We start from the raw sequence: 27,743 nt of genomic DNA, 5'->3' as shown, positions 1-27,743 counted from the left end.
AATTAAATGATCATATTAAAAAAATTTGTTTATAGCATTTGGAACGGAAGTCGAATATGCAATAAACTAAATTAAACAAGCACAAGATCACTTCCTGATATATTGCATTTCCCGGTTTATTGCATTCTAAAACACGACGTTTTCTCGTTTTCCTGGACGCGTTGTTATTTATAAATAACGTTCAAAAATTCGTACCGCGAGATACTTCCTCTTTACAAATTCCGCCTCTTGAGCAAGAAAGCCGTTGCAAAATAAGTAGGAGGAAACAGTAGTGTACGATAAAAATGTAAACAATTTCAGTTGGTTCAATCGACATATATATAAGCATAAAGGTGTATAAAAGAATCGTACATTCAAAAATTTTCGCACAACTGATTGCACGGGAAATCTTGTAAGTTTTCATACCTTTTTTTCGCCTCGCTTTCAGCAATTACTTTATATCATTACGCTCTTTCTCGCTTGTAGAAAATGTATTGATTTAGTTTTCATTTATTTCTTTACTTATCAAAATTTCTTCCAATATTACATATATGTGTATCAAGAAACTTCATCAGCTTTAGTAATTACCTTTTGGCAATTTACAATTTCGGAAGTTCGCATCTGTGTAACATTCTATCAGTAATATAATAATACAATTTTTAATATATGTTTCTAGAACACCGGGACATTATTACAACGTATCATAAAAAACGAGCGCAGGATGAGAATCCCGACGAGCGCTCTGTGCCTGGTGATACTGGCGAGTGGCTTATCATTGGTGGTGTGCGACAAGCAGCTGCTACCCGAGCTGTCGTTCGTCTTGTCGGGCCACAGCTTGGATTGGCCGTGTCAAAGCACGAAGAACATCTACGAGACGAGCGGACGTTACATCGCCAGGAATGTCATTGCCACGAGAGCGCAGGTCTACAGGGACGATGTGATCGTAGCGATGCCGCGATACAAGCCGGGTGTACCGTTCACCCTGGGTGTTCTGTCGTTGAAGACGAAAGATTGCGCGCCGAAGGTGACACCATTCCCCTGCTGGGCGATCCAGGAAGAGGGCAACTGCCAAGCGTTGCAGAGCGTAGTGGATCTAGTTGTCGACATCCAAGAGATCGTGTGGGTATTGGACGTTGGTATCGTAAACACTTTGGAGCAACCGGTGCGCAGATGCCCCCCGAAAGTCGTCGGAATTGACATAAAATCCGGAAAGGTAAGAAAAATTAACAATTAGTAGCACAAAGATACAAGCCAAGTTTCCAACTCGCGTACTATAATTTTGTAATAATTACGACAATAAATTCAAATAAATTGGAAACCTTATACCTTTGTATCTAGAAGATAGAAAGACATCTTTGGATAGTTTGGTTTCAATAATTTTGTTAAAATCATAAATATTTTACGTTTCCCTAAAATTCATGATGTATTCAAGGTAAAGTTATACCACTCTGAGAATAAGTGATTTACATTGAAACACGGTGTCCTCCAGGTAGTGAAGGTGATCGATCTGAGTCCCTTGGTGACCCCATTGTCTCGTCTGCAATATTTGACGGTCGACTACGCTGACGACGGCCAGGTATACGTATATGTGACCGACGCCGCCTCCAGATCTATTATTGTTTACAATGCCACCGGGGATAAAGGATACAAAGTGATCCTTCCGAACGCCGTTACCACTGGTGTTCAACGAAGAGACGTTCTCTACTCGACGCTGGTGAAGAAGAGCTGCGGTACGCCGGTGTTGTATTTCACTTACCTGGGATCCAACAGGCTCTTCGCGATCAAGGCTGAAAATCTGAGACGTGGCCTCACTCAAGGATCGGTCGTGGATGTCGGACCGAAGCAAAACAAGATTGTTCTCCTCGGAAGCGACAATGGCTGCGGCGTTTTCTTCAGAAACAAGGGTAAGTTTGTAGTTTAATCCAACGTGTATCAATCCTAACACAATATCTTAGAGTTTTCTCTTCGTAAAGTCATACGAAATAAACGCAAGAAAATAATTAAAGGGTTTTCTACAAGGACCCAATTATTCTGCATAATAAGTTAATAATACAGTTTAAAGAAAACTTTATTTTAATCCTCTGAGTAAAAATAACGTGATCATTTTCAGGTGAATCCGATATCTACATGTGGAACAGCGAGACACCTTTCAGACCAGAGAACTTCCTCGTGGTGCAGAAGGGCAACGATTGCCGACTGCCGACCCAAGTGGTTCCTGGGTACAAACGACTCATGTGGGTGATCGAGAGCAACTTCCAGGATTACATACAGAATACCGTGAGCTGTTCGGGCGCCTCCGTGGCCATTCATCCCTTGGTCAAGTCTTGCGACGACTAAGATTTATTCGTTAAAGCAGAAATTACAGAGCAACTGTACCCATTACATAATTCAATGTCTCGAAAAGATGAATTGAAATCGGTAACTTTAGGAAGTACTTCGTATTTAGATGCATCAGATACACGAAGATAATGTGTGAAATGGCAATGGAAGTATACGACGATTAGCATAAGGTACACTTTTTCATTTATCATGGCATCGAAATGAATTCAGCAAAATTACATTAATTTTAGTTCCTAGGTCTACAAATTGGACAAAAAAAATTCTTTTTTCTCGGTAAGAAGACAATTACCGAATTTTAAGTTTCTTAACATTATGATATTGGTTATTCCACTAATTACAGCATTCATCTATCGCTTAAACTTGAAAGAATTAGATAAAGTTCTATTTTGTTGCTGATCTAGTCACATAACCGGCAGCATCTTGCATCTTGTCCTCGTAGATAGCAAGTTTAGTTTGCGAATATTATGTCAGTTAATGTAAGTGTTGAAACATTTCTTTCATAGATAATTAGCAAATGTATAATGCTTATTTCTGCCACAATTAACGTCTATCTTTGTGACTGACAAAGGATTTACATATTATCACGTATTTGGACGAGTTGACCAGTGTAAGAATTAAAACTTATCGATGTTTAAATCGATGCCGGCATTTAGCTGCCAGTTTTCAAGCTGCGAATTATTTAAAAACCTCGCTATTATTCACCTGCTCAACGATCGAAGAAAGTGATTTATTGATAAAGTACATATAATTGATCGTAACACCTGTAATCGTTGTTATGTAAGACAAATGGCTAATAAATGCCAGTTTATGGAAACATATATGCGCAAACATGTGTCAACTTATGTAACCTATGTACATGTAAAGATACGTAAAGCTAGTTTTATTTTCAGTAAAGGCGTCTTAAAATTTTAACGTCTGTTAGCTGACCAACAGACGTTTTTTTCTTAATCGAACTCATTACAAGATATTACAGGAAAGTTTTTCTAGATCGTCCAAAAAATTAAGACAGATACCATTTTTTGAGAAATTTTCGAGTATTTTATTAAAATTAAAAATGTTATTGAATTACAATGCAACAGGATATTTTTGAATTTTAATTGTTCTAGATTTAAGCGTCGAATTGCTCGAAGTATTTTTCTTCGTTACGCCAGGACATTTAGAATTCACTAATCCCCATACGTTTCTTCGCGTATCCATTATGTAATCGGTTATGCACGGGACGTCATCGTTTTGTACCAGGACCGAATGACTCTGCGCCTGAAAGGACAGATCAATCAATTATTCACAATGCGGCTTTTAGAGGGGATTGAATTAAATAATTTACGTTCAAAGGAAGCTTAGTGTCCCATCTCACGCTGGCTCTCTCTGAAGTCATAAAATAGTGCAGGCCGTCTTTTAAATCGCTGAACAGCCCTACGGAAGAGCCTAATTTTTTCCCAAGCCAGGTCACTGTTACATTTTGCACTCCCTAAAATAACATAATACGATTTAGAAATAAATCGACACCTCAAAGATTTTGAAAATGCAGATAATGGAGAAACTTTTATCTGTATTTTTATTTCTTAAAAAATATTGCTGATATATCGCAAATATTTAAATGATTCAATGCGGGGAATAATACGAAAGATAATTTGATTTTACGCACGCGTGAAGGTACTGTTTGTAATAGTTTATCCGTGCTAATCTTTTTCAAATTAATGCCAAACAGATTGTGCGTATTCTGCCCTGTCATGTATAAGATCGAGTTTCTCCGAGAAACAGCAAGGTCGGTGGATTCCACGCGCGGAATTTCGGGTCCGTGTAACATTTTCAATTTCCACCACTTGCGTAATTCTGTAATTCATTCGCAATCCAACGTAAAAAGAGAATAATTCTGTAGTATGTGTATTGAGGAAAAAAAGTTTTTAACTTGACTAAATTTTTCAACTTTATTAAATTTCTTCAGCTTAACTCTATTTATACATTTAATTTAAATATATAAAAACTTAAACTTTAGTTTAAGCATTTGTAGATTTAATTTAAATATATAAATACTAAAACTGAAGAAATTTATTAAATTAAAGAAATTTAATCAAGTTAAGAGATTTAATCAAATCTTTTTCAGTATATAAACTTTTTTTGTATGTATAAGTAAATTACCCGAACAGTAAACAATGATCGTTTCATCACCGGCATCCGCGATATATCCACGAAATCCCCATTGATCTTCAAATGGATCAATCACGAGAGACCTTAATCGCTTCGAATACACTTTAGTCAGTTCGGTAGATGATACCTTTAAACATATATTTTTTTTAAATAAATGGAATTTTTATCTAAATGTTTATTTTTGAAAATGGAATCTAAATCTTGAAAAAGATTAAATAACACTGCAACAGGAAAATTTGGTTATTTTATAATTTCTGGAAATATCTTTCTCACGCTTTTACTTATTAAATTTCAAGTTAAAATCCAGTTCTTTACAAGTATAAATAATATATACAATAATGAGTAATTTAAGGCCGTAAACAAATTATATTTTTGATTTTGCATTACAATTTATTTTATTTTTGCGTTTACCGCTTTAAATTATTCATTGTTTTATTAATACGAGCATGAAAAGATTGATATTAATATATACAATGTATAGATTAAAGCATATTAATAAAATATGTTACACACAAGTAGATAGAATTTCATGTGGAAAAATATATGAATATAAAAAATACGATTTTTTTTAACCTTAGTTATACACATTTTTTACACACGCTAACGTATCAAATCCCGCAAACCTAGATATTTTCTAATTTTATTAAAAATACAAACAACATTGTTAAAAATATAAAACTTTTTCTAGTTGAATTTTTTTTATGAGAAAAATTGCTGAACATTACAAGGTAAAATTATAAAATATATGTTTTCTTGCTAAATTGCAAAAAAATAAATATTGAATTTAAACAAGAAGAAATTTCCAAAAGTGCGAATATATATAATAACTTATATTTTTTATCTTACAGATTAATTAACGTATACACTAAGATTAAGAGAAAATACATAGTTTAATAGATACCAATTGATCGTTTCGTTTCAAATCGTAAATGACGATTCGAGGCCACCGATCACGTTTATCAGATGTGTCTAGAATCCATAATCGCCCTCGAGCGTCTATGTCTAATCCAGTTACGGATACGAGAGTTTCATGCTTTGATCCGTCTTTGGGGAAAGGTTTTGGGGAAATTCCTACGTTCGCAACATTTAATCGCAAATTAATTTCAGGCCAAGAAACTTCCACTAGGGTTGGTTTCCATCCTTCTTCCCTTTTATTTGTCGATCTAATATGTATATATACACATATATATGTATATTGCAATAATATGTATAATAATGTAAAACTTTATTTTTTAGAGATCACAAAATTGTTTAATTTTGTCTTGAAAAAATTACGCCTCACATGCATTCAACAATATTAATTAATATTCCATATTGTGAATATTTTACACATTATATTGCTGATTACTATTTCAAAATTATTAATATAAATTTGCACGAGAAGATAATAAATTCGTATTTTCTTTTATAAACAGGAGAAATATTTAAATTTCGAGGTTTTTTTAAAATTTAGCTATTTCCGAATTTCGTGAAGTAAAAGTTAATTTAGAATTATTTAGAAATTAATTATTACATAGTTAATATTACACATATGTGACACATAATAATTTTTAAATAATCCTAAATGACGGATTACAGATTGTTACAGCTAATTATTATAATCTGCCTACCTGGGAATTGCCAGAAAACCGCGATTTCTCCACACGGCGAATCTCCATATTAGAACATCGTCCGATATGTTCAGCGACGTTAGATTCCAAGAGTGTGAAACATCAGTTAAAAGAAAATAACACACACTAATACGCAGAATAAAGCAAGTCTTATCTGGAATGATCATAATGAAAATGATGATAGAAACGGATACCACGTAACTCTGATCGATTGAACGATTGCTTTCGCTGAAATGCGTCGTCAGCGAGGGAAGTCCATTGCTGACAATGACTTTTTAATCGTACCCAATTGGAAGTAACTTGCTCGTAAGTTTTTACCAATTAACAAGTGTCTAATACATTTTGCACTTTTTTTATTTCATTGTAAATATAATAACAGAAGCGTAATTAAAACTTTTCTAACGTTGAGATTAAATGTAATATTAAAGCTTCTTGAAGCTATTACATTATGCGAGTTTGAACATCGAAATCTTGATCAAATCTTAACGTATGCTTTTGATAGTTGCATATTACATAAAAATCTTACTGACAATTATTACAAATACTTATTGACAAATAATACAAAACTTTATTGAAGTTATCGCATACAGTAATTACCATTATAAATTATTTTCTACAATATTTTTTAATAAACAAATAAATTATCCATCTTATTTTTTATGAAAGATCTTTTTGACAAATTTAGAATATCTTCATACTCGATTCTTTTGCATTTTTTTATACAACTAACGATTTCGACAATATAGTAATTTGAATGTTCATTTGAGCGACGTTTTTTAATAAATTTTTTTTACAACTTACAAGCGTGAATAACTTGACAAAAAATCTCGAATTTTTTTCGTGAAACACGTATCTCATGTTTTTCTCTGTAAAATATGTCAGCAAATTAAAAAAAAATTAAAATTGATAATGTTTCTAAGGTGCTCGGTTTGACGTGGAATGAGCAACATAATGAGCAACGCTGTACTTTTTAAAACTATTTGATGACATTCATATTTTTTTCTCGAATCATGTAACACAATGTATGCGTGTGTGCAAACTGATTAAATTTCAGAATACGCCAAATTCGTAATGCCAGTGTGGGTTATTTATTTGAGGTAACGATCCCAAGAATCGTTAATCCCGGGCAAACTGGAGTAAAAGCAACAAGAAACTACGATATTTTCGTAACGAGGAGTAGTGAGTGAATTTTCTGATATATATTTTATACTTCTTTAACATATTAATGCTTAATATTTTTTTATGCTTTTATCTTCTACAATTAAAAATTTTGAATAATTAAGCCATATACCATCGGCATCAGGCAGAATTTTTGTAGAAATCAATATATAATAAAAGATTTATTTCTTTTTTGTATCTTACTTCTTTTTTTAATTCAATTTTTACATTAAAAAAATTAATATTTTACAATAAAGCCATAGATGTGTGTAATCTTTCTCTCTTTCCATAATTTTAAGTTGCTTAATAAACGAATAATTTAGAGAATAAATTTTTGTCGTTTGGAGTAATCTGTTCGAGAATCTACATACAGTTTCTAGTGCTGATAATTTCATTGACGAGTATTGCACTTGCCGACGTTCTCGTTCAACCCGGAGCTTAAATATTGAAAATGTGGATACATGTCCCTTTCTGTCTGTTGCACGGGTTAGCTATCCGTCTAAAGTTACTGTGAGCTGTCCATATCAGTCAAAGCAGAAAACAGTTTTTTGATTTCAAAAATATAACAATTACCATACAACGCTATTCTGTTTTCTGCAGCAGTTTTTTTTATCAATTTAAAAATGATTTTTTCTCAAATATCAACAATAATTTTCAAGTTAAAATTGTTAAAAAAAAAGAAAATAAAAATTATATTACGATTTGTGGTTCCTACCTTATCGGCGGTATTTGAACAGTCTCGTTGCAATCCGACGTCGCTGCCGCCGCGAGAGATGTCGCGACGATCGCTCGTCTTCACCTATCGGCCACCGATGTCGCCAGCCGACGATGGTCTATGGCCGAGGCGTCGTGTGAAATCGTGGAAGCCCGTGATACGCGCGGCAAATGGCCGCCGATGGCCGCCGTGGTGCAGTTTCCGTGGCGGTGCGTGGTGTTGCGTGACGTCCGACTGCGTACGGCTGCGGCTGCGGTTGCGGTTCCGCGTAGGCGCGTACGGGACGTGCGGTTGTCGCGTATGCGCGGCTCCCTACGTCGAGCGCGTCGGTGCCACGCGACAACGCCGTCATCATCATCATCTTCATCATCATCATCACCACCACCGTCGCCGCCACCGCCGCCGCCGTCGTTGTCATCCTCGCGGTTGCGGTCGAGGTAACACCGAGCCCCGGGTGAGCGTGATGTGAGCGTCGACGACGACCGACCTCTGCGACCACCTACACGTCGAGCAGGCTCGCCGCGCGCGCGGTCAAGTCGTCCGACCTGCTAGTTAGCCAGCATCGAATCAGCCAGCCAGCCAGCCATCGAGCCAGCCAGCCAGCTAGCGAGGTGCTGCTGGCGATGAAAGCCGCGAAAACCGATCGCGGCACGTCGGTGATGAAATCGGTGTCCGAGGGCGAGCTGGGCGTGGAGGAAGAGGTTAAACCCAGCGCGGAGCCGCGCGGCCCCACGCGGCTCAAGCGCACCTTTACACTGCCGAGAAACCCGTTTCAAAGTGCCAGCAGCAGGATGTCGCGGCGACGTCCGAAGCAGCAACAGCAGAGCCACGGGGACTCGACGACGACCACCACCGCGACGAGGGACGCCAACAACGGCGCGCCGAGCGCCAACAAGGAGAACAACGCCAACAGGAATAACAACGCTCGTCACGCGGACGGCGGCGTGCAGCCGCCGTCGGCCCGGCAGAGCGCGATGACGGGACGGCTGCATGGCGGCCATCAGGATTCCCAGGATCGACCGTGCGGCAAGAAGGTGTTCCGCCGGCCCTCCTGGAAGAAGTTCATCAACAAGATGGTGCGGCACATGTCGAACGTGGGCACCCAGAGCCACAAGTCCGCCTCGATGATCCACCATCATCAGCGTTGCAGCGGTGGCGGCGGTGGTGTCGGCGGCGGTGTCGGCGGCGGCGTCGGCGGCGACGACCTCGGCTCGAGCGCGGGCGACATCCGGGTGCCGCCGCCACGGCCGGCGCACATCCCGCCCGATCGCGTGCCGGGTGTCATAGGCCTACGCAATCACGGCAACACGTGCTTCATGAACGCAGTGCTGCAGTGCCTCTCGCATACCGACATCCTCGCCGAGTACTTCGTCCTCGATCAGTACAAGGTCGATCTGTCGCGCCGCAACAAGCTCAACTCGAAGAAGTACGGCACCAAGGGCGAGATCACGGAGCAGCTCGCGCTGCTCCTCAAGGCGATCTGGAGCTGTCAGTATGACCCGGAGATGAGCACCGCCTTCAAGAGCGTCGTCGACAAGTACGGCAGCCAGTACCGCGGCAATCTGCAACACGACGCCCAGGAGTTTCTGCTCTGGCTGCTCGACAAGGTGCACGAGGATCTCAATCAGGCGACCAAGAAGAAGTACAAGATTATAAAGGTGAGGATCCCCTTTTCTTCTTCTTTTTTTTCCTCCGTCAAAGAGAAACCTTCCTGCGCAAAAGTTAGCGAATAGTTATCGTTGCTCAATTCGGTGATTTAATCAATTCTGATCGTGCGTGATTTGTATCTTCGAGATGCTTGGCAAATCAAGCTGTTACGAGCCAATCTAACCTAACCGGGGGGTTTCGGGATTGATATTAATTAGACTAATGTTAATTGATTCAAATTGAGCCACTTTAGAGCATCTTTTTAATCCGTTGACGACATTGGCCGAGAAATGCGGAATACTCGTCGAATTAATCTAAACTTTTATTTCGATGCTACTTACATTGCATCGGCTGCGAGAGCCGTCTGTGAATTGTCTAAATTTTTTTTCTTTTCGGCACGAGATGGTATTGTTGCTCTTCTCTATTCTTAGACGTCGCGTCGTCGGGTATATTTTTAGCGAAGCGTAAGGTCGTGTGCGCGCGAAAACGAAAATGACGGTGTCAACACGTGCACGACACGGTCTTATTAACGTTAACAGACGCTCTCGTCGCGTCACAATCTCAGGTGAAAACTCCTGCCGTGATATCTCCACGACGTGAAGATAACGAATGGAGATGGCCATTTAAAAGGAAAGCGTCGATATCTCGCCGTATTAAAAGTCACAGTTTTCAGACTTTACAGAATTTAAGAATTTAATAAAATCTACAGTTTTTAGAATTTACAGAAATACTACAGTTTTTAGAGTTTATAGAATATTTTTCCAAGGATGAAATATTAAGATGACTAAAGATTAAATGATAATTATTGATAAGCTTCAAAGTAAATAAAATTTGGAAATGTGTTTAATATTATTACTTCAAATAAACTATATACATATGAAAGTTGTGTGAATAAAATTGTATTTTTATAGTTTATTTACTTTATTTGTTATTAAAAATTAAATTATTTTTTGCATCATTAAGAAAAATCTTAATTTTTTGGGAAAGTACCTTGAGTATTCAAGAAGATTTATGTGTACAGAGTTTTATTATGATTGTTTGTTTAGTTATTTCATAAATAAATTAATAAATAAACTTAGTTTATTTTACAGCATTGCTCTCTGCATCGCAATGAAATTTTACATAAATTATCATGAATATTTAAAGTACTTAAATAAAAAAATTTCTTATTTCATTATTTCATTACCAATTATATTTTCAATAGAGCACTGGTCCAGATAAAAAATTGCCATCAAATTTTTTCACTATTTTCAAATGCAATATAAAGCAATTTAATTTTTTCATAATTTTCTTTGTTTTGAGAAATGTTCTATACCCTTAAGCAGTACCGATTCATGAAGAATACAATTCATCGCGTTCTATCTTACATAAATTGTTAATAATTTAATTATTATGTTCGCATATTTTAATGTAATAATGTGTGTGATGATATATAATACATATTAACTCACATTAACCTACAAAGTAAATTTTTCCAATAAATTTTGCTCCCCTTGGAAAGAAAATCCGTGGAAAAATTAAAAGTTCCGGTTTATTTTCAAACTTTTAAAATTATATTAAAAGGGTAATTTTACGAGAAGATTTGTCAGGGATGTTAAAATTGTGCAGTTATTTTGAAGTAATTATTTTGTATAATTTAGAAGCGTAATTATAAACAAACGAGATTTATTTTAAATGAACTTTTTTTTATATATAAATTATAATCAATTAATATTAATATACATATATCTATAAAATGTGTATCAATATTAGTAAAACAGGTACAAATTATAATTTCTATGCATATAAAATTAATATGCATGTTATCACGCATTATTATATTAAAATGTGCAAACATAATAATAATTTATTAATAATCTATATAAGATAGAGCGTGATGAGTCACACGCTTGATGAATCAGTACTGCTTAATTTAGAAAACAAGAAAGACACTTGCATCACAATATTGAAGTTTATCAATAATTATCATTCGATCTTTTAGTTCTTTTAACATTTTATCTTTAACGTATCAATTAATACTTATTCAATATACCTGTTATATTAAATAGAAAGGAAAATCCCACACGTCGATACTTTCCAACATTAGAATGGCGGCAACTATCTCCAGCAAAAAAAAATCCGACAACTTTAGCAGCAAAGAGCACGTATAATTAAAACCTTAATATAAATAGCATTTTACTTTAAAGTATAGTAGCACAGTATTGCAGGCACAGTAAGGCAATTAAGCACATTCTTCGGTAGTCGTTTAAATCGTCGAGCTGGGCGTCACGACGAAAGAAACTTTCTCCTTGGATCGTCGTGGCCAGCCAGCCATGTGAGAGACGCTCGACGAAAGCTCGCCGTAGCTCTTTTCTCTTCTTCTCTTCTCTTCTCCGTTCTTTCTCTTTCTGTCCTTTTCTCTTAAACGCTGCGTGTACAGTGTCGGGCACGCATGCAGTGCGTATAGGCACGACTGCACATACAAGCGCGCGTATATATTCTCGTTGCGGACGTTAACAATCTTTCGCGTGCGTGACGCCTGGCGGAAGCCGCGAACACGCGAGCGCCGAGCCGACGTCCTTTTTCTCGCTTCATCTCGCCCGGCACCTTCGTCGCGTGCGGATGAGCCAGGATGATGATGGATACAATCGGCGGGGGGTCTGTCGACTGTGTCTTTTAAACACCGAAGACACACGCGAGACGGTGCGATAGACAAAATCAATGCCGAATCAACACCCTAAACGCGCGCCGAAGGAGGTCGCCGATCTTATCTTAATTGAAGACAAATATTTCACACGGTGGCCGGCGCCTTCTGCAATTCTCTTCGGGTTTTTATCTGATAGCCGCCAACGCGCGTCTGTTCCAACACTTGAGATCTTTTAGAAGATGCTCCGAGGATTTGAAGTCTTTACGATAAAGTCGTGTTCTCCTACCTACGCTTTTCCACTTTCGACGAGTCAGAAGATAGAAAGTAAAATACTAAAGGGGAAAGATGGAAAGAATGTCAAAGCAATTGATCTTTCTAAAAAAAGAACTTAATAGAATATAGAAGAAAGTCGGATAACCGAGTTTCCTCGAGTTCAAAGATGATGATCTCTGAGAATAACGAAAGCTAAAGAATAACAATTCTATCGGTCGTGTCAAAATTCTGAAAGCAAAATTTCTCATACAAATGTTCTTGATACACTGAGAAAAAATTTATTAAAAAAACTAAAATATCTAATCCGATATGTTCAACTAAACAATTATTTTGTCGTACAAAGAAAGATATAATAGATTCATTCATCAATCATTATCAATTTTTCAATCAAGAATTAACTTAACCAACTCAATATTTAGTTGAATGTACACCGAAATAAATTAGTATCAAATTAACAATCATATACTCAGATACATATAAACAACAAGTGTATGAAATCTCGAAAAAATTGGATAATGTTAAACAGACATAACTTGCTGTGAGAAATTTGTTTTTTAAGAATAAAGAATTTTCTTTGTGTAAATAAGTTATGTTCATTTAAGATTAACAAATTCTTTTACAATTTTATTTTCTTCCTTATTTATGAGAATATGATTGTTGGTTTTATAATTTTTTTCTGTGTATCGGACTAAATATTTTAGTTTTCCAACAAATTTTTTCTCAGAGTACAAAAAATGTAATATAATATGAGAGATTCTTGTAACAGCTTAGTTTAATTGTTATGTAATTGTATAATAAGTCGATTATTTTCGGGGGAAATTTCAACTTTAAAATTATAGTACAGTGATTGTAACCGAGCGATAGGCTTTGCTCTCTTTTTTTTTATTTTTTTTTTTATTTACTGCTTCGCGAAACGAGTCGGTCGACAAACGACCAGCCAGTCGAGACCTTAACCCGAATTTGCTTCATGTTCGAAAATACGTGCTGCGGTTTTCAATTACGAGATTCCAAGGTAGATCGGTGCAAGATTAAAATGTCGCGGGGGATAAAAAAAGAGAAAAAGAGTTCAATCCAAAAATGTATGTCACACGAGAGAATCGCGCGATTTCCCTGAGAGCATTTTAAGGATGTATATGTCATATCTCAAAATATTACTAAAAATTTTATATATAGAGTATTACGTTTCAGTACCTGTGTAAAATTTGAGCACAATTCACTTATTGATTTAAAAATTATATAATATTTGTTTATTTTTGATTCTTATGTAAAATCGCAATACTTTTTTGCAAATTTCGAGAAGTAGCATTACTAATTAAATCAGAATTTTTACATATATTAATAAAACTTTAATATTCGTGCAAAAATTTATTTAGATTTATTTACTTGTTTAAAAATTATTTATTTAAAACTGTAGGAAAATATAATAATTTTTGCTGCAAAAATCACCACACTGAAAAAAAAGTCTAGTTATAACTACCAAATGTATAGTGAAATAATATCAATTAAATATTTTGTCAATATAACCAAAAATAATTTTGTATTTCTAAATGTTTAGTAAGTATTATCAAATTTGGTGTAAGTTACTGAATATTTAGAAAAGTAAAATTATTTTTGGTTATATTAGCCAAATATTTAATTGATACTATTTCACTATACATTTGGTAGTTATTACCAGTCTTTTTTTCAGTGCACGAATCAAATTTTTCATCGTTTTATTCTTTGTAGCTACTTTCAGGGTCATAATTCGGGCATTCGCGACCACACTTTTTTTGTTGTTAATTAGGAAAAAGAGAAATCTAGAGGCCTTCAGTTTTGAAATTTTGATAACTTTTAGTTCGTATTGTATAATCAAAAACATCATTAATTTCAAGGACCCGAGGATCGAGAGGCAGAAATAAATGCCGTTAATGACTTGAGAAAATAATGAATTTGACAATCGCTGTACAATTTCGCAGCTGATAATTATGTTTTACGCGCGTTACGAAATCGGTAGATTAAACATGATGGCTGTCAATTATTTATCATCATTGATTTAATGTTTGTCACGAAATCGCGCTAAGGTCTTAATTATCAATCATTATCATTTATATATTATCATTTATACATCATTATCATTGAAAAATATTGGCAAAGTCACATTTTTTTCCCCATAATGTCAACGTTTGTCGCACAAATAACTGAAAACGATGAGTAATCTAATTTAAGAACTCCGTTCTTTACTTCTTCGAGCAAGAAGATAAGAATGTCGTAAACTCAATAATCTGGAGAAAACTTTTTTTTTACAGAAAAGGAACGTAAGATAACGAGTTTGATAGGTAAATCGACGTGGTTTTTTTTTAATACGCTCGAGGCATGTGCCTTTGTACTTCATCTTCGTATGATTATTCATCTTCCGTTGTTATCTTATCGTTCGCCTCTTGGTTGCAGTTCGAATCGTTGTATGCCGATAAGCATCGTTAGCAAAGATAAGGCCCGCATAACCAAACAGCCAGTCATTCTAATTGGGTATCGATAAACATCGTCGTTCTTATTAAATATGTCACTTCTATGAAGTTATGAAGAAGTTTATGAAGAAAGGAGCTCGTTCATCGGATAGATTGATATCGAAGCGGACACGTCACTTTTTTCCTTTTTCATCGCGCCATTCTCGCGCGAGCGCGATTTATTCTCGCGATCTCGAACGGAGATGGTGCATCTTGCACATCTTCTTTTTCGAGTGCCTGCTGAGAAACCGTATCGCACGCGCGACACACATTCGCACGAACGGATCGTCGTCGTCGTCGCGAAGTCGAACGCGAGGAAATCGGAGTCGAATGCACGCGGACGCGAGTCGGTACCGTAACGAGGACCGGCCTTGAACGGGGTCACGGAGATCCAGTTATCAGTTTGCATCGCCGAGCGCTTTTTCACGAATTATGACAGCGTCATGTGGGCTAACTACTGTCATCCGGCGCCAACGTGCGCTGCGCTCCCGCTCCCGTTCGTGCGCGTTTCACACTTCGCCCCACTAGCTGCGGCTTTTTTTTTAACGGGCAATCCTGCAATTGGAATACCGCATGTGCATTCCGTTTCGAAGTACCGTGGTTTTCATTACGTGCGCGTTACAGTCGACGCGATCATTTTCGTATAATTGTGCGCGAGACGATGACGTTGGCTCTGTTACAACATATCTCTTTTAATTTGCCACACGGTTCTAACAGTTATTTATTATGAATAAGCTATAGCAATAATTTATGACTAATCAAATTGATCGTAATACATGAATAATTCGTATTTTGATGAGAATTCCAATCTAGCATTAATTTAGTGAATCGAATGAGTCCCAAGGACTTGCGATGAACTTGAATTATTGCTGTTACAAAGAGGAAGATTTATCTTCCGTATAGAATTTTATTTCCGTATTGTCCGCAATGCGATGCACTAATTTCAACCGATCACCGCGTGCACGTGATCGCGAATTAGTGTATCACGTAAGTTGAGTGAAAATTACAAAATTGACTAAATTCACTAGATTTTACTCAATAAAATTATAAATATTCCAATAAATTTACTCACTTTTGTAATTTTCACCAAGTTGTCTGTTTGCGATTTTTAACAGCGTACGAGTTGCATGTATCCAATCATGCTATCGGATGGTATGAATGTAACTCGTCTTCCATCATAAGAGTGGGGAAGGCGGGGCAGGGGAAATCGTAATTGTTAGCAAAATATTTACGTAACTCTATTTACAGCGTGAAACATCCGAGAGCAACGCAGGAAAAAAAACATTACTACGCCCATCATCCCTGCGTGACTCGTTCTCTTCCATCTCTCGCGTTACACGCACACGGAACGAGCAGTGCAGGAAAAAAAAAACAGGATATTTCGCGCATATTTCGAATTCCACGCATCGTCGTGTACGCATGCATCGCATGCATGAAAATATTGCATCATCGGTCGTGAATCGTGGGGCTCGCGTAAACATCGCCGTAAACAAATTCGTAAGAAAATAAATCGCTTTTCGTGTAATCGTATGGGGAATCGTATGACATTTCAAGTGGCTCCTTATTTGTTGATATCTTGTTAAAGGAAACGGTGACGTGCAGGAGAATAGGTTCAATCTTTTTGTTTTGCATCTTAATGAAGACTTTTTATCCCGTGATAAAATTGTTTGGATAAAGGTTACTTTCTCGGTAATCATATGCGCTTAATGGTAGGTTATTACACACGGTGTATTATACAATATATCCTTACAACACATATCCTTACAATATAAATTATACGTTTTTTTCGCAGTAAACACAACGATATGGAATAATTGAGCAGTCTTTTGTTTTTACTCGTGCAATAATTATGTAAGATCGTTTCACTTATTTGTTCAAAGTTAAAACATTTCTTTCCGTAAGTAAAATGCTGACGATATTGAAATGTCTCTACTCATAAAAGTACTCTGTTTTTTAAAAGCGAAATATAACATTTTAAGTGTTTCTAAATATATTAAGCCGAATCGCGCACGTACGACGATACTCACTTGGGTTTATTTATCTTGTAAAAATTTATAGTTGTGTTTCCACACAATAGATGTATATTATAATTATATGTTCGTTGTATTTTATGTATTTTATATATATATCAATAATTATCGATAACTTTTAAATATAAATCAAACATTTTGCGTTAAAAACGAAAAATTATTGTGAAAGCGGAAAGCGCGTTTTTATTTTAAAACGGATACAGAACAATCCTTCCGCACACTCCGTTTTTATTTTTACTCGTATGACTCACTACGTCGACAAAAACTGAGAAGCAGCACTTATGACACGCGACTCATCATCAATTCTCCTGATTTTTTGCGAGTAAATTACGGAGCGGTCAAATCATTTAACATTCACTGAAAAAATGATGTTCTCACCTTAAGAATATCTCTTGTTTTTTCTTTTAACAATACACCAGATTAATAACGGATATATTGATTTTTATAAGAATATATAGGAAAGAGAGATTTTTATTCTATTTCTAGAACTCATTTTCTTCTGCACAAATATGAAAGGAAATTTTAAAATATTGAACCTTAAAGAACTGTTTTCCGCCAATAGCGAAGGTGAAAAACAAAATAATAAAAATTATGATTATTGATCTTTAAAACATGACGTTGTCTGAAACAAATAAGCTGTTCGAGCTTTTACTACCGTCTTATCCATTATTTAAATATCACGATGTTTTAAGGTTTTGAGTACCAAGCACTAAACCTCGAACGTTTTCGACTTGGTAAAAACGTTCCTCGAGAAAAATTTGAGCTTGGAAAAATTTCGACACATTATTTAAAACGGACTGATGAAATTTCAGCTTCGCAATTTTATATTCTTATGAAGTAAGCTAAATATAACGTTACATATCGTTAAAGTATACGAAGCGTAATAAAAGAAACAATATCTTAAAATAAAAATTTACTTAATACAAAAAGATATTTCTTCGGTGAGTTCTAAGAACTTATTTACTTGCAGTCAAGTTAAAAATTTCTTAATTGAAATATTTATGTAAATAAAAGAAAGAAATAGTTTTTAACCAAGTAATTTTTTCTTGCGGTTCTAGAAAATATTTACCATTAGACTATTTTTATGTTCAAGATAATTAGTAGATTTATTAATTGAAGAAGAAAACAATTTAATTAAGTTTATCAATATTATTAGCTTTTAAATGTAAAAAGTGTAAAAATAGAAGATTACATGCTTACGATAATTTGCCCATTTACTTAAAGTATTTTTACTTAAACAGGAGAAGAAACAAATGCTTTCATTAAGATACATAGTTTTAAGAAAATATATTTTTTTATTAAAAAAGAATTTTTTTCTCAGTGGACAATTTATATTATATCGTAATCGTAAATAGTTCGAAAACTGAAGTATAATTTTACGAAAGGCATCATACGCGAGATGAAGAAACCGACGACGTAAAACTATCTATAACATGCGCAATTATTTGATCGAATGTGTCATTAATAAGTAGCTCTTGCGAGAATGCAGTAAGATAAATTGAGGAATGTGTTTTTTATCCATCTCTGTTGCTGATCCATTTGCAGTCCTTTTAGGAAAATCAGCAGCAGGATTGAATATTCATAAGGTTACCTGCGCCTGTTACACATGCGAATATAACAATGGTTTTACGGGTCTGGTGCACGTGCACCGGCGTGACATTGACCAATTGTGAGCGCGAGTCGTTTCAGCCGTACGCATCGGAAATTACTTCCGGCAACCGGATCGCTGATACATCCTGCGCGATCAGTCCGGTGATTATCCCATTCTGCGGTTTTTCATCGCGTGTTACAAATTACACGGCTTCGGAAAGTGCGCGAGCGTGGCACTACGAAGCTCGTGTCGCTCGCTAACGTTCCATGTTAACGATGACCACTGGTACCTTTCATTATTGAAATATGTCGCTCGAGGTGTTACGTAATATTTCAGTGCGATCTCACATTGGTACTTATCGGAATTACGTCGGGGCTTTTGCGTTGCGCAATGAAAAGTTTTATTTGTAAGACGCAGTTGACTTTTAAAAAATTGTGTTCTTTGTAGGATATATTAATGTTGACGCTTTCGATCCTTGACAAATAATTTATTTACTTTAAAAAAAGAGTTAATAACGTCATTTTTTTAAGTCAAATAAATTGTTATTTTTACTTTAACTTAAGAGAACCAAGTTAAAGATAGGACATTTTTTCAAACATTTAGAAAATTGTGAAAAAAATTAGATTGTTTTATATTACATTTGAAAGTAGGAAAAAACTTAGCTGCGATTTTTTTATCTGCACTGAGAAAAAATTTTAATAATTATTTGTTTAAATACCTATTTACATTTAGTAAATATTTTATTGCAATAATATTTATTTAGTACAAGAATCACTAATGTAGTTTAACTATCATTTTTAATTAAATAAATATTTATGTACCGTAAATAAAGATTTCATACAAGTATTCAAACAAATATTAATTAAAATTTTTTCTTAGTGTGGATAAAAAATTATTTCAGAAATAGATATATGCTCTAATTAAAATATAATTCATAATAAAATAAGAAATAATAAAAAAATTAAAATTTTTTAATTTAAGTAAGTACTACTTACTTTAAATATGCAAGATGATTTGTGTTTCAATGCGATGATGCGAAGATCAGTTCTATAAAATAAAATTATTTATAAAATAATTAAAACAATCAATCAAAACTTTGTATAAATCATCTTGCATACTTAAAGTACTTATACAAAAAGATTGAGATTTTTTAAATGCTGTAAAAAATAATTTAATATTTTTAATAACAAATAGACTATAAGTATTAATATTAAACACATTTCCAAATTTTATTTACTCTGCAGAGGCTGTACGTCCTATACATCCTTAAAGAAACGATTTCATCAACTTTAACATAACTTTTTTTACTGGGTGTATACGCTTTTACTATTAGACATGAGATCTCGTCTGTTAACCGAAAATGTCAATATTTATTATGTACTTATCATTTCATGGTATTTCTCTCTCTCTCTCTCTCTCTCTCTCTTTCTCTCTCTTTCTCTATTTTTCTCCTTAATCGTTTCCTCAGTTTACTTAACCGGTTTATTGAGAAATTACATTGTTAGAAACGCCGAGTTTGCAAACTCGACAGCATCGATTTTCTTTCAAGGATTGTTATATCCCCATTTATATATGGTAACGAAATAAATGTACAATGTGCGAACAGCTGGTCAATAATGACTCCTACAACTTATACGCTACTTGCGGCAAGTTCGAATAGTTGCAGGCAATATAAAGTTTTACCACAATGTGTTGAATGTCGCGATGTAAGTACCGCTATCTCGCAGGCACTTGCGGTTGTCTGCGAAGTCGAGACAGTCTGCGCCCGATTTGAAGGCTACGAAAGATACGAAAACGCACAACCTCGATATTTATTGTCCCATTAAGGGAATTTGTATTGTGTGAGCGAAATCAGGTTGAAGCGGAATGCAAACGAATCGCATTCGATGACAAAGCCGGAGGACCCTCTCGCCCGCGATCTGTGCTCCTAATTAATTCAAACAACATTAATTTATTTATTGAAAGGAATAAATTAAATACTCGAACACTCGATATATCTCTCTGAAATAAACGTTTACACGCGAACAGAGGTACTCTAGTAGATGATAAAATATCGGAATGCAGTAGTGTAGGCTTCCAACTCGAATTATATCATATCACTCAATCGTATCGTTCAGCTTCGCTCTATCAAATAACGAAAGCGTTATCGAATTTATTTATCACCTCCTATACAATTATAGCAATTTTATAGATTATTTTAAGACTCCACGTCTGTCGGACGTCTTCGGCGTCGAATTGAACGGGATCTCACGTTCTTTCGATCGCGTACCGATCGGTGCATCGGGTCCTGACGGTAGGTCGCTAAGTGCAACGGCTTACGTTAATGAGCGCACAGCATTTTAGCATATCGGCGACAATTGTGCCGAAGTCGCGCGGAGTTCGTTAGCGCGACTTGATCGCGGCTCTTCCTCCTAATGTTCCGTATCTTCCTTTCGACAAAGGGGAAAAAAGGAGCTGTCGGGAAAGAGAGAGACGCGGCGGCTGCAACGACGGCGATCTATTAATAGAGCGCGGACGCGTTACGGATGATTGTCGTTATGCGCTTGGAGCGATAACCGAGTTTTGTGTTAACGTCGGACGGTCAATCGAGGCCGGGCTGAAAGGCGGCCGCGGACTCCTCGCGCTTTGACGGGATTCACGCTCGTGAGGAACGCGTCGCCGCTGCCGCTGCCGCCGCCGCGCCGGTGCAGCGTGCGTACGGCTTCGCGTCGACGGCAGACAGCCTCGCCTCAAACCCATTTCGCCAGATTACATAAACTGGCATTGTAAAGTAGAGCTATGAGAAAAAGGAAAGAATGAATGAACGAATTCGCTTTTTTTTTGTTAGGCGTTCCGGGATGACGCTCCGGACAATCTCCTCGAGCGGAGGAACGTTACAGATTGGCAAGGCTAAAATTGCGTAATTGAGACAAATAACGATAGTGGAACATGCATGAAAGAGAAAAGAAGGAACGTTTTTATATAAATAAAATAGAAAAAAAAGAGAGAGTTTGGCTCTCTCGTTACAGGTTGATGCGTTTGCTTGTCGAGTACATAGAAAAAGAACAGTATTAAGTTTAGTATCAAATTAAAGCTAATACATTTAACAATCATTGTTTTGTACATAAGCAAGAAGTTGTATTGTTTCTTATAAATTTTTCAAATTGATTACATTTCTTCGGTACAAATATTTATGTATTTAACTCAAATACATGGCATACTATACTTGAACTTTAAGTATTTATATATTTAAGTGTGTGTGTGTGTGTGTGTGTGTATGTGTGTGTGTGTGTGCGCGCGCGTGCGTATGCGTGTGTGTGTATATATTTAAGCATTTATGTATTGCTATATATATATATATATATATATAGCAATACATAAATGCTTAAATTGAAGAAATTTAATCAAATTGGAAATTGTAGTCAAGTTAACAACTTTTTTCTCAGTGTACATAATTTAATCCTCTTTAAATATTTGGATAATAATTTTAAATTTTAACAAAACATTTTTATTTTAATATGTTATAATAGTATCTGAAATGTTTAATTGTTTTAATAATAATAGTATTAAAAAATTGTAATTTTTGAAGGTATTGCTATTTTTTATCCAATATTTGTTCTGCTACTAATAAAAATAATTATTATTGAATAATAAGAATATATATTTTTTTAAATAAAACTACAAAATTCTTCATATAAGCAAGTTACGTCTGCTTAACAGTATAATTTTATTTTAATGTTCAACACTTTGAAATAAAAATATTCTCAAAACAAGAATGTTCTTTCTTCCGTGTAAAATTATCGGTAAGACTACTATTGAAGTAATTCCGTTAGAATTTTCACAAATCGACATTTAACACGCTCTAATTCGTTGTTCCATTTGCAGAACTCGTTCGGCAGACCCGACGACATCGTCGCCGCCGAGACGCTTGCGAATCACGTGCGGTGCAACAACTCCTTCGTACACGCCGTGTTCCAAGCGCAATTCCGGTCTAGTCTGACTTGTCCGAGATGCCACCGGCAGTCAAACACCTTCGACCCCTTCCTGTGCGTGTCGGTGCCGGTGCCGCAGAATCATCGGCAGATGAATCTCTATGTGAACGTCCTCTACACGTCGCAACAGCCGCGGCAAGTCAAGATCGGCGTGAGCGTGAATCAGGCGGCCAACGTGAGGGAGCTTCGAGAAATCTTGGCCAGCGACACCGGCGTAGACGAGAATCACATGCTACTGACTGAGATTCATGACGAAGGATTTCACAGGTTAAATTGCAATTTAAAAATATTGCATTTTAAACATATTACACTTTTGAATATAGCGATGAAATGGGAATAGTTTTAATAGCGCTGAGAATAAATTTTATTCGCGCATTGCATTCAAAAGAAAGCACGGAGAATGCAAAGGTATGAAAATATAATTTGACAACTTTTTTTTATTGTTTTACAATTTTTCATCTGCTTGCTTTATCTACTAAGCGTCTTATGTAAAAATAATGGAATAAAGAAACGATATCTTCCTTTTTCTTCCTGCAGAACCTTCTCTGACTGTCAGCCTCTATCCGTGATTATGGAAAACGATCCACTTTACTGCATTGAGCTACCGCAATTGAAGGAACCAACGGAGCAAGCGTATATCTTGTTGGTTTGGATCAACGTTCTCGTGAAGGGGGATCTGAAGCAACGTTTCGGTAGCCCGTACACGATGCAGGTGTCACGCGAGACGTCTTACGAGGATCTGCAGAAACTTCTGCTCAAGGAGATGCATAGCACGCTAGCGGACGACGTTCTCACAACCAGCCAAAGTCCAGGACTCTTCAATATCCGCGTGGCAGATCCGGCAGCGACGCCGATACAAGACGAACATCCTTGTATCGATCCCTGCGTGGAACATCCACTTTACACGGAGCAGATCGAGCAAGCGTTGGCGCTCTGCGCCGACGATTCGGGTCCGCAACATGTAAAGCTAATTCTCGAGTGGGACGAGGCCACCAAATGTAATATAATACAGGACGACAGCGACCAGATCGAGGAACATGCAAGCGTGAAACAGTTAAAAACTAATTCCGAACTGGGCGGCGCGGTTACCCTGGAGGAATGTTTCGATCTGTACACGCGAGCGGAGATACTGGGCGCGGAGGACGCGTGGCATTGTCCCTACTGCAACAAGAAACAAGAAGTCGTAAAAAAACTGGGTCTCTGGTCATTGCCCGATATATTAGTCATACATTTGAAAAGATTTCGTCAGCAGTCCAAGCAACGGTCAACGTCCAAGCTGACTATGCTGGTGGACTTTCCTTTATATGGTTTTGATATGACACCGCATCTCGCCCACAATGGTGTTCAGACGACGCATAACAACGTCACCAGCCTGGGTGGTCTGGGTTGGTCGCCTTGGAAGAAACCGCGGCCGCGGCAACACAACATCCCCAAGTATGACGAGAATGTCTACGATCTCTACGCGATATGTAATCATCACGGGCAGGATCTGCAAGGTGGACATTATACGGCGTTTTGCAGAAATCCATACGATACGCAGTGGTACTGCTTTGACGACACACGCGTGGAAGCGGTTAATGACACTAATTTGATCACAAACGCGGCGTACATGCTGTTCTATCAGCGAAGAGGCCTGTCCAATAACTCCACGGGAAATTCGTCCGCGGCATCCACGAGTTCAGCTGGTTCCGGTCTAGATCACTGGGTGTCGAAAATGCCACCGTTTTATTTTAATAATAAAAGTACCAGTGATGTAACGAACAATAAGCAAAGTAAATCGCAAGAAATATTATGCCAGGAGAAGATCGTCGAGGAGAAGAATATGACCAACTTCACCAGAGGCTGTGGCAATTACGCGACTCTGCAGCCTAAGAAGAGGAACGTTGCAACGGAAACCGATATCGGACAGATTGATCATTACTCGGACGACGAAGCACCTTGTAGAAGAGAATGGGTAGGCAATACATGTTATTATTTAAATCAGATAGATTTGTGATAAAAGAATTAACACTTTTTTTATAATATTAAATGGCAAAAATTAATTGAGTTATCTTCATCGTGCATTAACATTTGATTGTAGGCCTCTCCGAAACCCGTGCGAAAGACTTCATCCATCACGTTGACGCCACACATACCGCCAGCAATAATTCAAACTGCTAGCAGTGATCCAAATACAACAGTGATACACGAATCTACGTTGTAACACACAATTTAAGTCAGGCTGAAAAGTCTGGCTCGAGCAATGCTCAATGTACAGTGCCTGGTGTGCCGTGATGTTTGAATAACATCGAGTGGCGAGATTAAAAAAAAAAAGAAGAAAGACAATTTCGATAGAGTATATAAATCCGTTATTTTTCGATTACTGGAGTACGATATGCTGAGAGACGACGAAAGATCGTTCTTTCATCTCGAATTTATATAGAAAACGCTTTCTGATATGGACGCCGAAGTGACTGACGGATTTCAACGGCGCGTGCTTCTCTTCGCGCATGTTATTTCAAGAGGTGTAATAAATCTTCACGCAGACGTGCGTGATATTTCGAACGATGAGTATAGAAATACGAGGCATTAGTAATTTTTGTAATTGTAATACCGTGTTTGTAATACAGCTCGCGTGGATTGTATTATATGATAGCAGCTAAGATAGCTTTTTAAAAGAAGACAAATCTTATACTCAATATATGAAGAATTGCGTATATTCTTAAGAGAAGAAAAAGAATTCTCTAGTATTTATATTATACAATTAGATACCTTGAATGCAATAGGCAACTAAATTCTACCTATGTCCAGAGGAGGGAATGGATATTTCCGGAGCGATTTAGCGCAGTCGCAGCGCGTCTATGTTATGTCAACGCAAACGTCGTTCGCGTCGTGTCATCATCTTACAATGAAAGTATATGACAATAATGGAAAAAAAATTTGTACGTTACAATCCTGCGTTAAAAATACACACCTCATTTTTTTTTACAATTAATCGTTTCTGGACATACTGTAGCTACTCGACCGTTGCTTTGAGAATCTATGCTTATAACTGTAATATTTATATTATATCTGTATCATCCACTAGTGGCCTTATCTAAGTAATTAATACTGATACACTCGCGTCACATTATTAAGCATATTAATCGTGTATTACTCACAAGCGTTTTATTTTAGATATTGAGACTGTTTTTTGCGAGAGTCACCGAAATCGTGTAACGTTAATTTTGCAATATTCTTGTCTGATTTAGGCATCTCATTTAGGAGAAGCACCTGTGAGAGTTATAGTTTATATATCACAGCCTACAGTCAAGTTCTTCCAATGACTGTGTGGACTCAGCGCTCCGCTAATGCGAAAAAAAGGGGCGATCAACTTTAGAAAACGCTATGGCTTTTCTACGTAACAAGGAGAACAAGATAAATCCACAGTTGGTTTCTTATCGCGATTGAATATATTTCAATCTCCCAATTTTAACAATCATTCCAATCGGATATTGAGTAGAGTACGAACGTGAGAGCAAACGAGAACGTGATGAAAGCAAGAATTTATAAATAAATAAAATATATATATATATATATATATATATATATATATATATATATATATATGTATATATATGTATATGTATGTATGTATGTATGTATGTATGTATATGTATATATGTATGTATGTATGTATATGTATATGTATATGTACACATACAAGATTATATGAGTGAAAGATGTTTAAGTTATTTTATTAATTAACATTTTATTACTAGTCACATGTATCATGAACACGGGTAATTAGTAACAACGACTAGAGTGCAAACGGCAAAGTTGTGTCGCGAGTTACTACCCGTTATTATGATTTTAGAAGTTCCGTCAATCGACTGAGGATGTACTCTCACATATATACACTCACATATACATGTTATTAAATATGACTTATTCTTTTGTTGAAATAAATAGAGGATGTATATATATGTACGGGAGAAATGTGTCATTCCACTTTTGTGCACGTTGCAGTACACAGTAATTCAGTCGTTTTCGATCTACGGCTCTCGTCGCGTGCGTTGCATTTTTTGTTACACGTTTACAAAGATAAGCGGGAAAAGGTGTCACGCGATATTATACCAATTTGTTGCATTGGACCGTATATATACATATATATGTATACATGTATGCGTACCTTGTCTTTTTGAATATCTTTTTAGGATTAGCGGTAACTCTCTTCTGCGAAACTTCTTTACTTATCGACCAAATAAACGGGGACTTAAGTAACCGAGACGACGCTGCAACTCTGATATCTTACCGACGATATGACAGAAATCGTGAATGATTTGAAAATAAATACGATGAGACAAAGTGTGAGATGTTTTTCTTTTCGTTCTGCATCAGGACGATATTTTTTGGCTTTGTCCTTTGCGAAAAGACGAGCGTTCGTTTAATTCCAAACTCGGTGTAATATATTTAAAATTGAAAAAATTATTTAATTTAATTTAATATACATATTTTTGAAATTTAAAATTTGGTGTTAAGTATATTATAAAATTTTTAATATCTAGAAATATAATATAGAAAAAAATGAAGCAGTTGAAAAAGCAAATCTTGTCATAATAAAATTTACGATAAATGTGGCCAAACTTAACTGGTAGGATTGCTTAAAACAAGATTTCCGTAAGTTAAAAATAAAATAATTCTATTCATGTTAACAAAATAGTACAAATAACTTTTAATAATCGCTAATCAACTTGATTAGATTAATTTAATAATAGACTTATTTAGGGCAAAATTTTAATACATTCTATGCAATTCTCTAATCTTTTTTTTCTGTATGTTAAAATAATTCTACCCTATTAATGAAATAGTACAGTTAGTTTTTATTTGATAAATTAATTGGTGTCACGTCAAACGTGACCAAGCTCTAATTAACTTATTAACGTTTGTATGTATTGTTTTATTAATAGAGATGTGTAAACTAATCAATACGAATCACATGTATTGACAATCTTATAAAATCATATTCAAAATGACTATATCAATCTATATTAATTTTTCTCTATTACATAGAAATCTTTTATTATCTGAATATTAAAATTCAACGTAACAACAATGTTAATTGTTAATTAAAAGTTACGTTTCAACGAGTCGATTCGATTCGATCCGACATCAAAAAGCCTTCATTCGCATATGTTTACTTGTTAACGTAGA

General features: G+C 36.1%; 4 protein-coding genes across 4 annotated transcripts; 2 read left to right on the top strand and 2 right to left on the bottom strand.

Moving 5' to 3' along the window:
• The first annotated feature begins 290 nt into the window (after positions 1 to 290).
• Positions 291 to 3,135, top strand: LOC105199156 (major royal jelly protein 1). Its single transcript, XM_026139259.2, has 4 exons — positions 291 to 391; positions 656 to 1,192; positions 1,469 to 1,883; positions 2,090 to 3,135. Exons 2-4 carry the CDS (start codon positions 701 to 703, stop codon positions 2,314 to 2,316), a joined length of 1,134 nt encoding a protein of 377 aa, XP_025995044.1. The 5' UTR covers positions 291 to 391; positions 656 to 700; the 3' UTR covers positions 2,317 to 3,135.
• Positions 3,136 to 3,334: 199 nt separating this feature from the next.
• LOC105199162 lies at positions 3,335 to 7,784 on the bottom strand. Its single transcript, XM_011166129.3, has 6 exons — positions 6,078 to 7,784; positions 5,369 to 5,630; positions 4,459 to 4,594; positions 3,965 to 4,152; positions 3,644 to 3,787; positions 3,335 to 3,576 (listed from the first exon to the last, which is right to left on the bottom strand). The coding sequence occupies exons 1-6, from the start codon at positions 6,242 to 6,244 to the stop codon at positions 3,385 to 3,387; spliced, it is 1,089 nt and encodes a 362-aa protein (XP_011164431.2). The 5' UTR covers positions 6,245 to 7,784; the 3' UTR covers positions 3,335 to 3,384.
• Positions 7,785 to 8,510: 726 nt separating this feature from the next.
• Positions 8,511 to 26,898, top strand: LOC105199171 (ubiquitin carboxyl-terminal hydrolase 31). The gene is made up of 4 exons (XM_011166140.3): positions 8,511 to 9,608; positions 22,465 to 22,838; positions 23,109 to 24,525; positions 24,652 to 26,898. Exons 1-4 carry the CDS (start codon positions 8,574 to 8,576, stop codon positions 24,772 to 24,774), a joined length of 2,949 nt encoding a protein of 982 aa, XP_011164442.2. The 5' UTR covers positions 8,511 to 8,573; the 3' UTR covers positions 24,775 to 26,898.
• On the bottom strand, positions 9,481 to 11,567 carry LOC120359034. The gene is made up of 2 exons (XM_039455327.1): positions 9,939 to 11,567; positions 9,481 to 9,661 (listed from the first exon to the last, which is right to left on the bottom strand). Exons 1-2 carry the CDS (start codon positions 10,218 to 10,220, stop codon positions 9,575 to 9,577), a joined length of 369 nt encoding a protein of 122 aa, XP_039311261.1. The 5' UTR covers positions 10,221 to 11,567; the 3' UTR covers positions 9,481 to 9,574.
• Positions 26,899 to 27,743: the final 845 nt, after the last annotated feature.

Source organism: Solenopsis invicta, chromosome 11 (genome assembly GCF_016802725.1).
Source record: "Solenopsis invicta isolate M01_SB chromosome 11, UNIL_Sinv_3.0, whole genome shotgun sequence".
Classification (NCBI taxonomy): Eukaryota; Metazoa; Arthropoda; class Insecta; order Hymenoptera; family Formicidae; genus Solenopsis; species Solenopsis invicta.
Note: the sequence above shows the minus strand (reverse complement) of the source record. Positions and strands in the feature narration are given on the sequence as shown.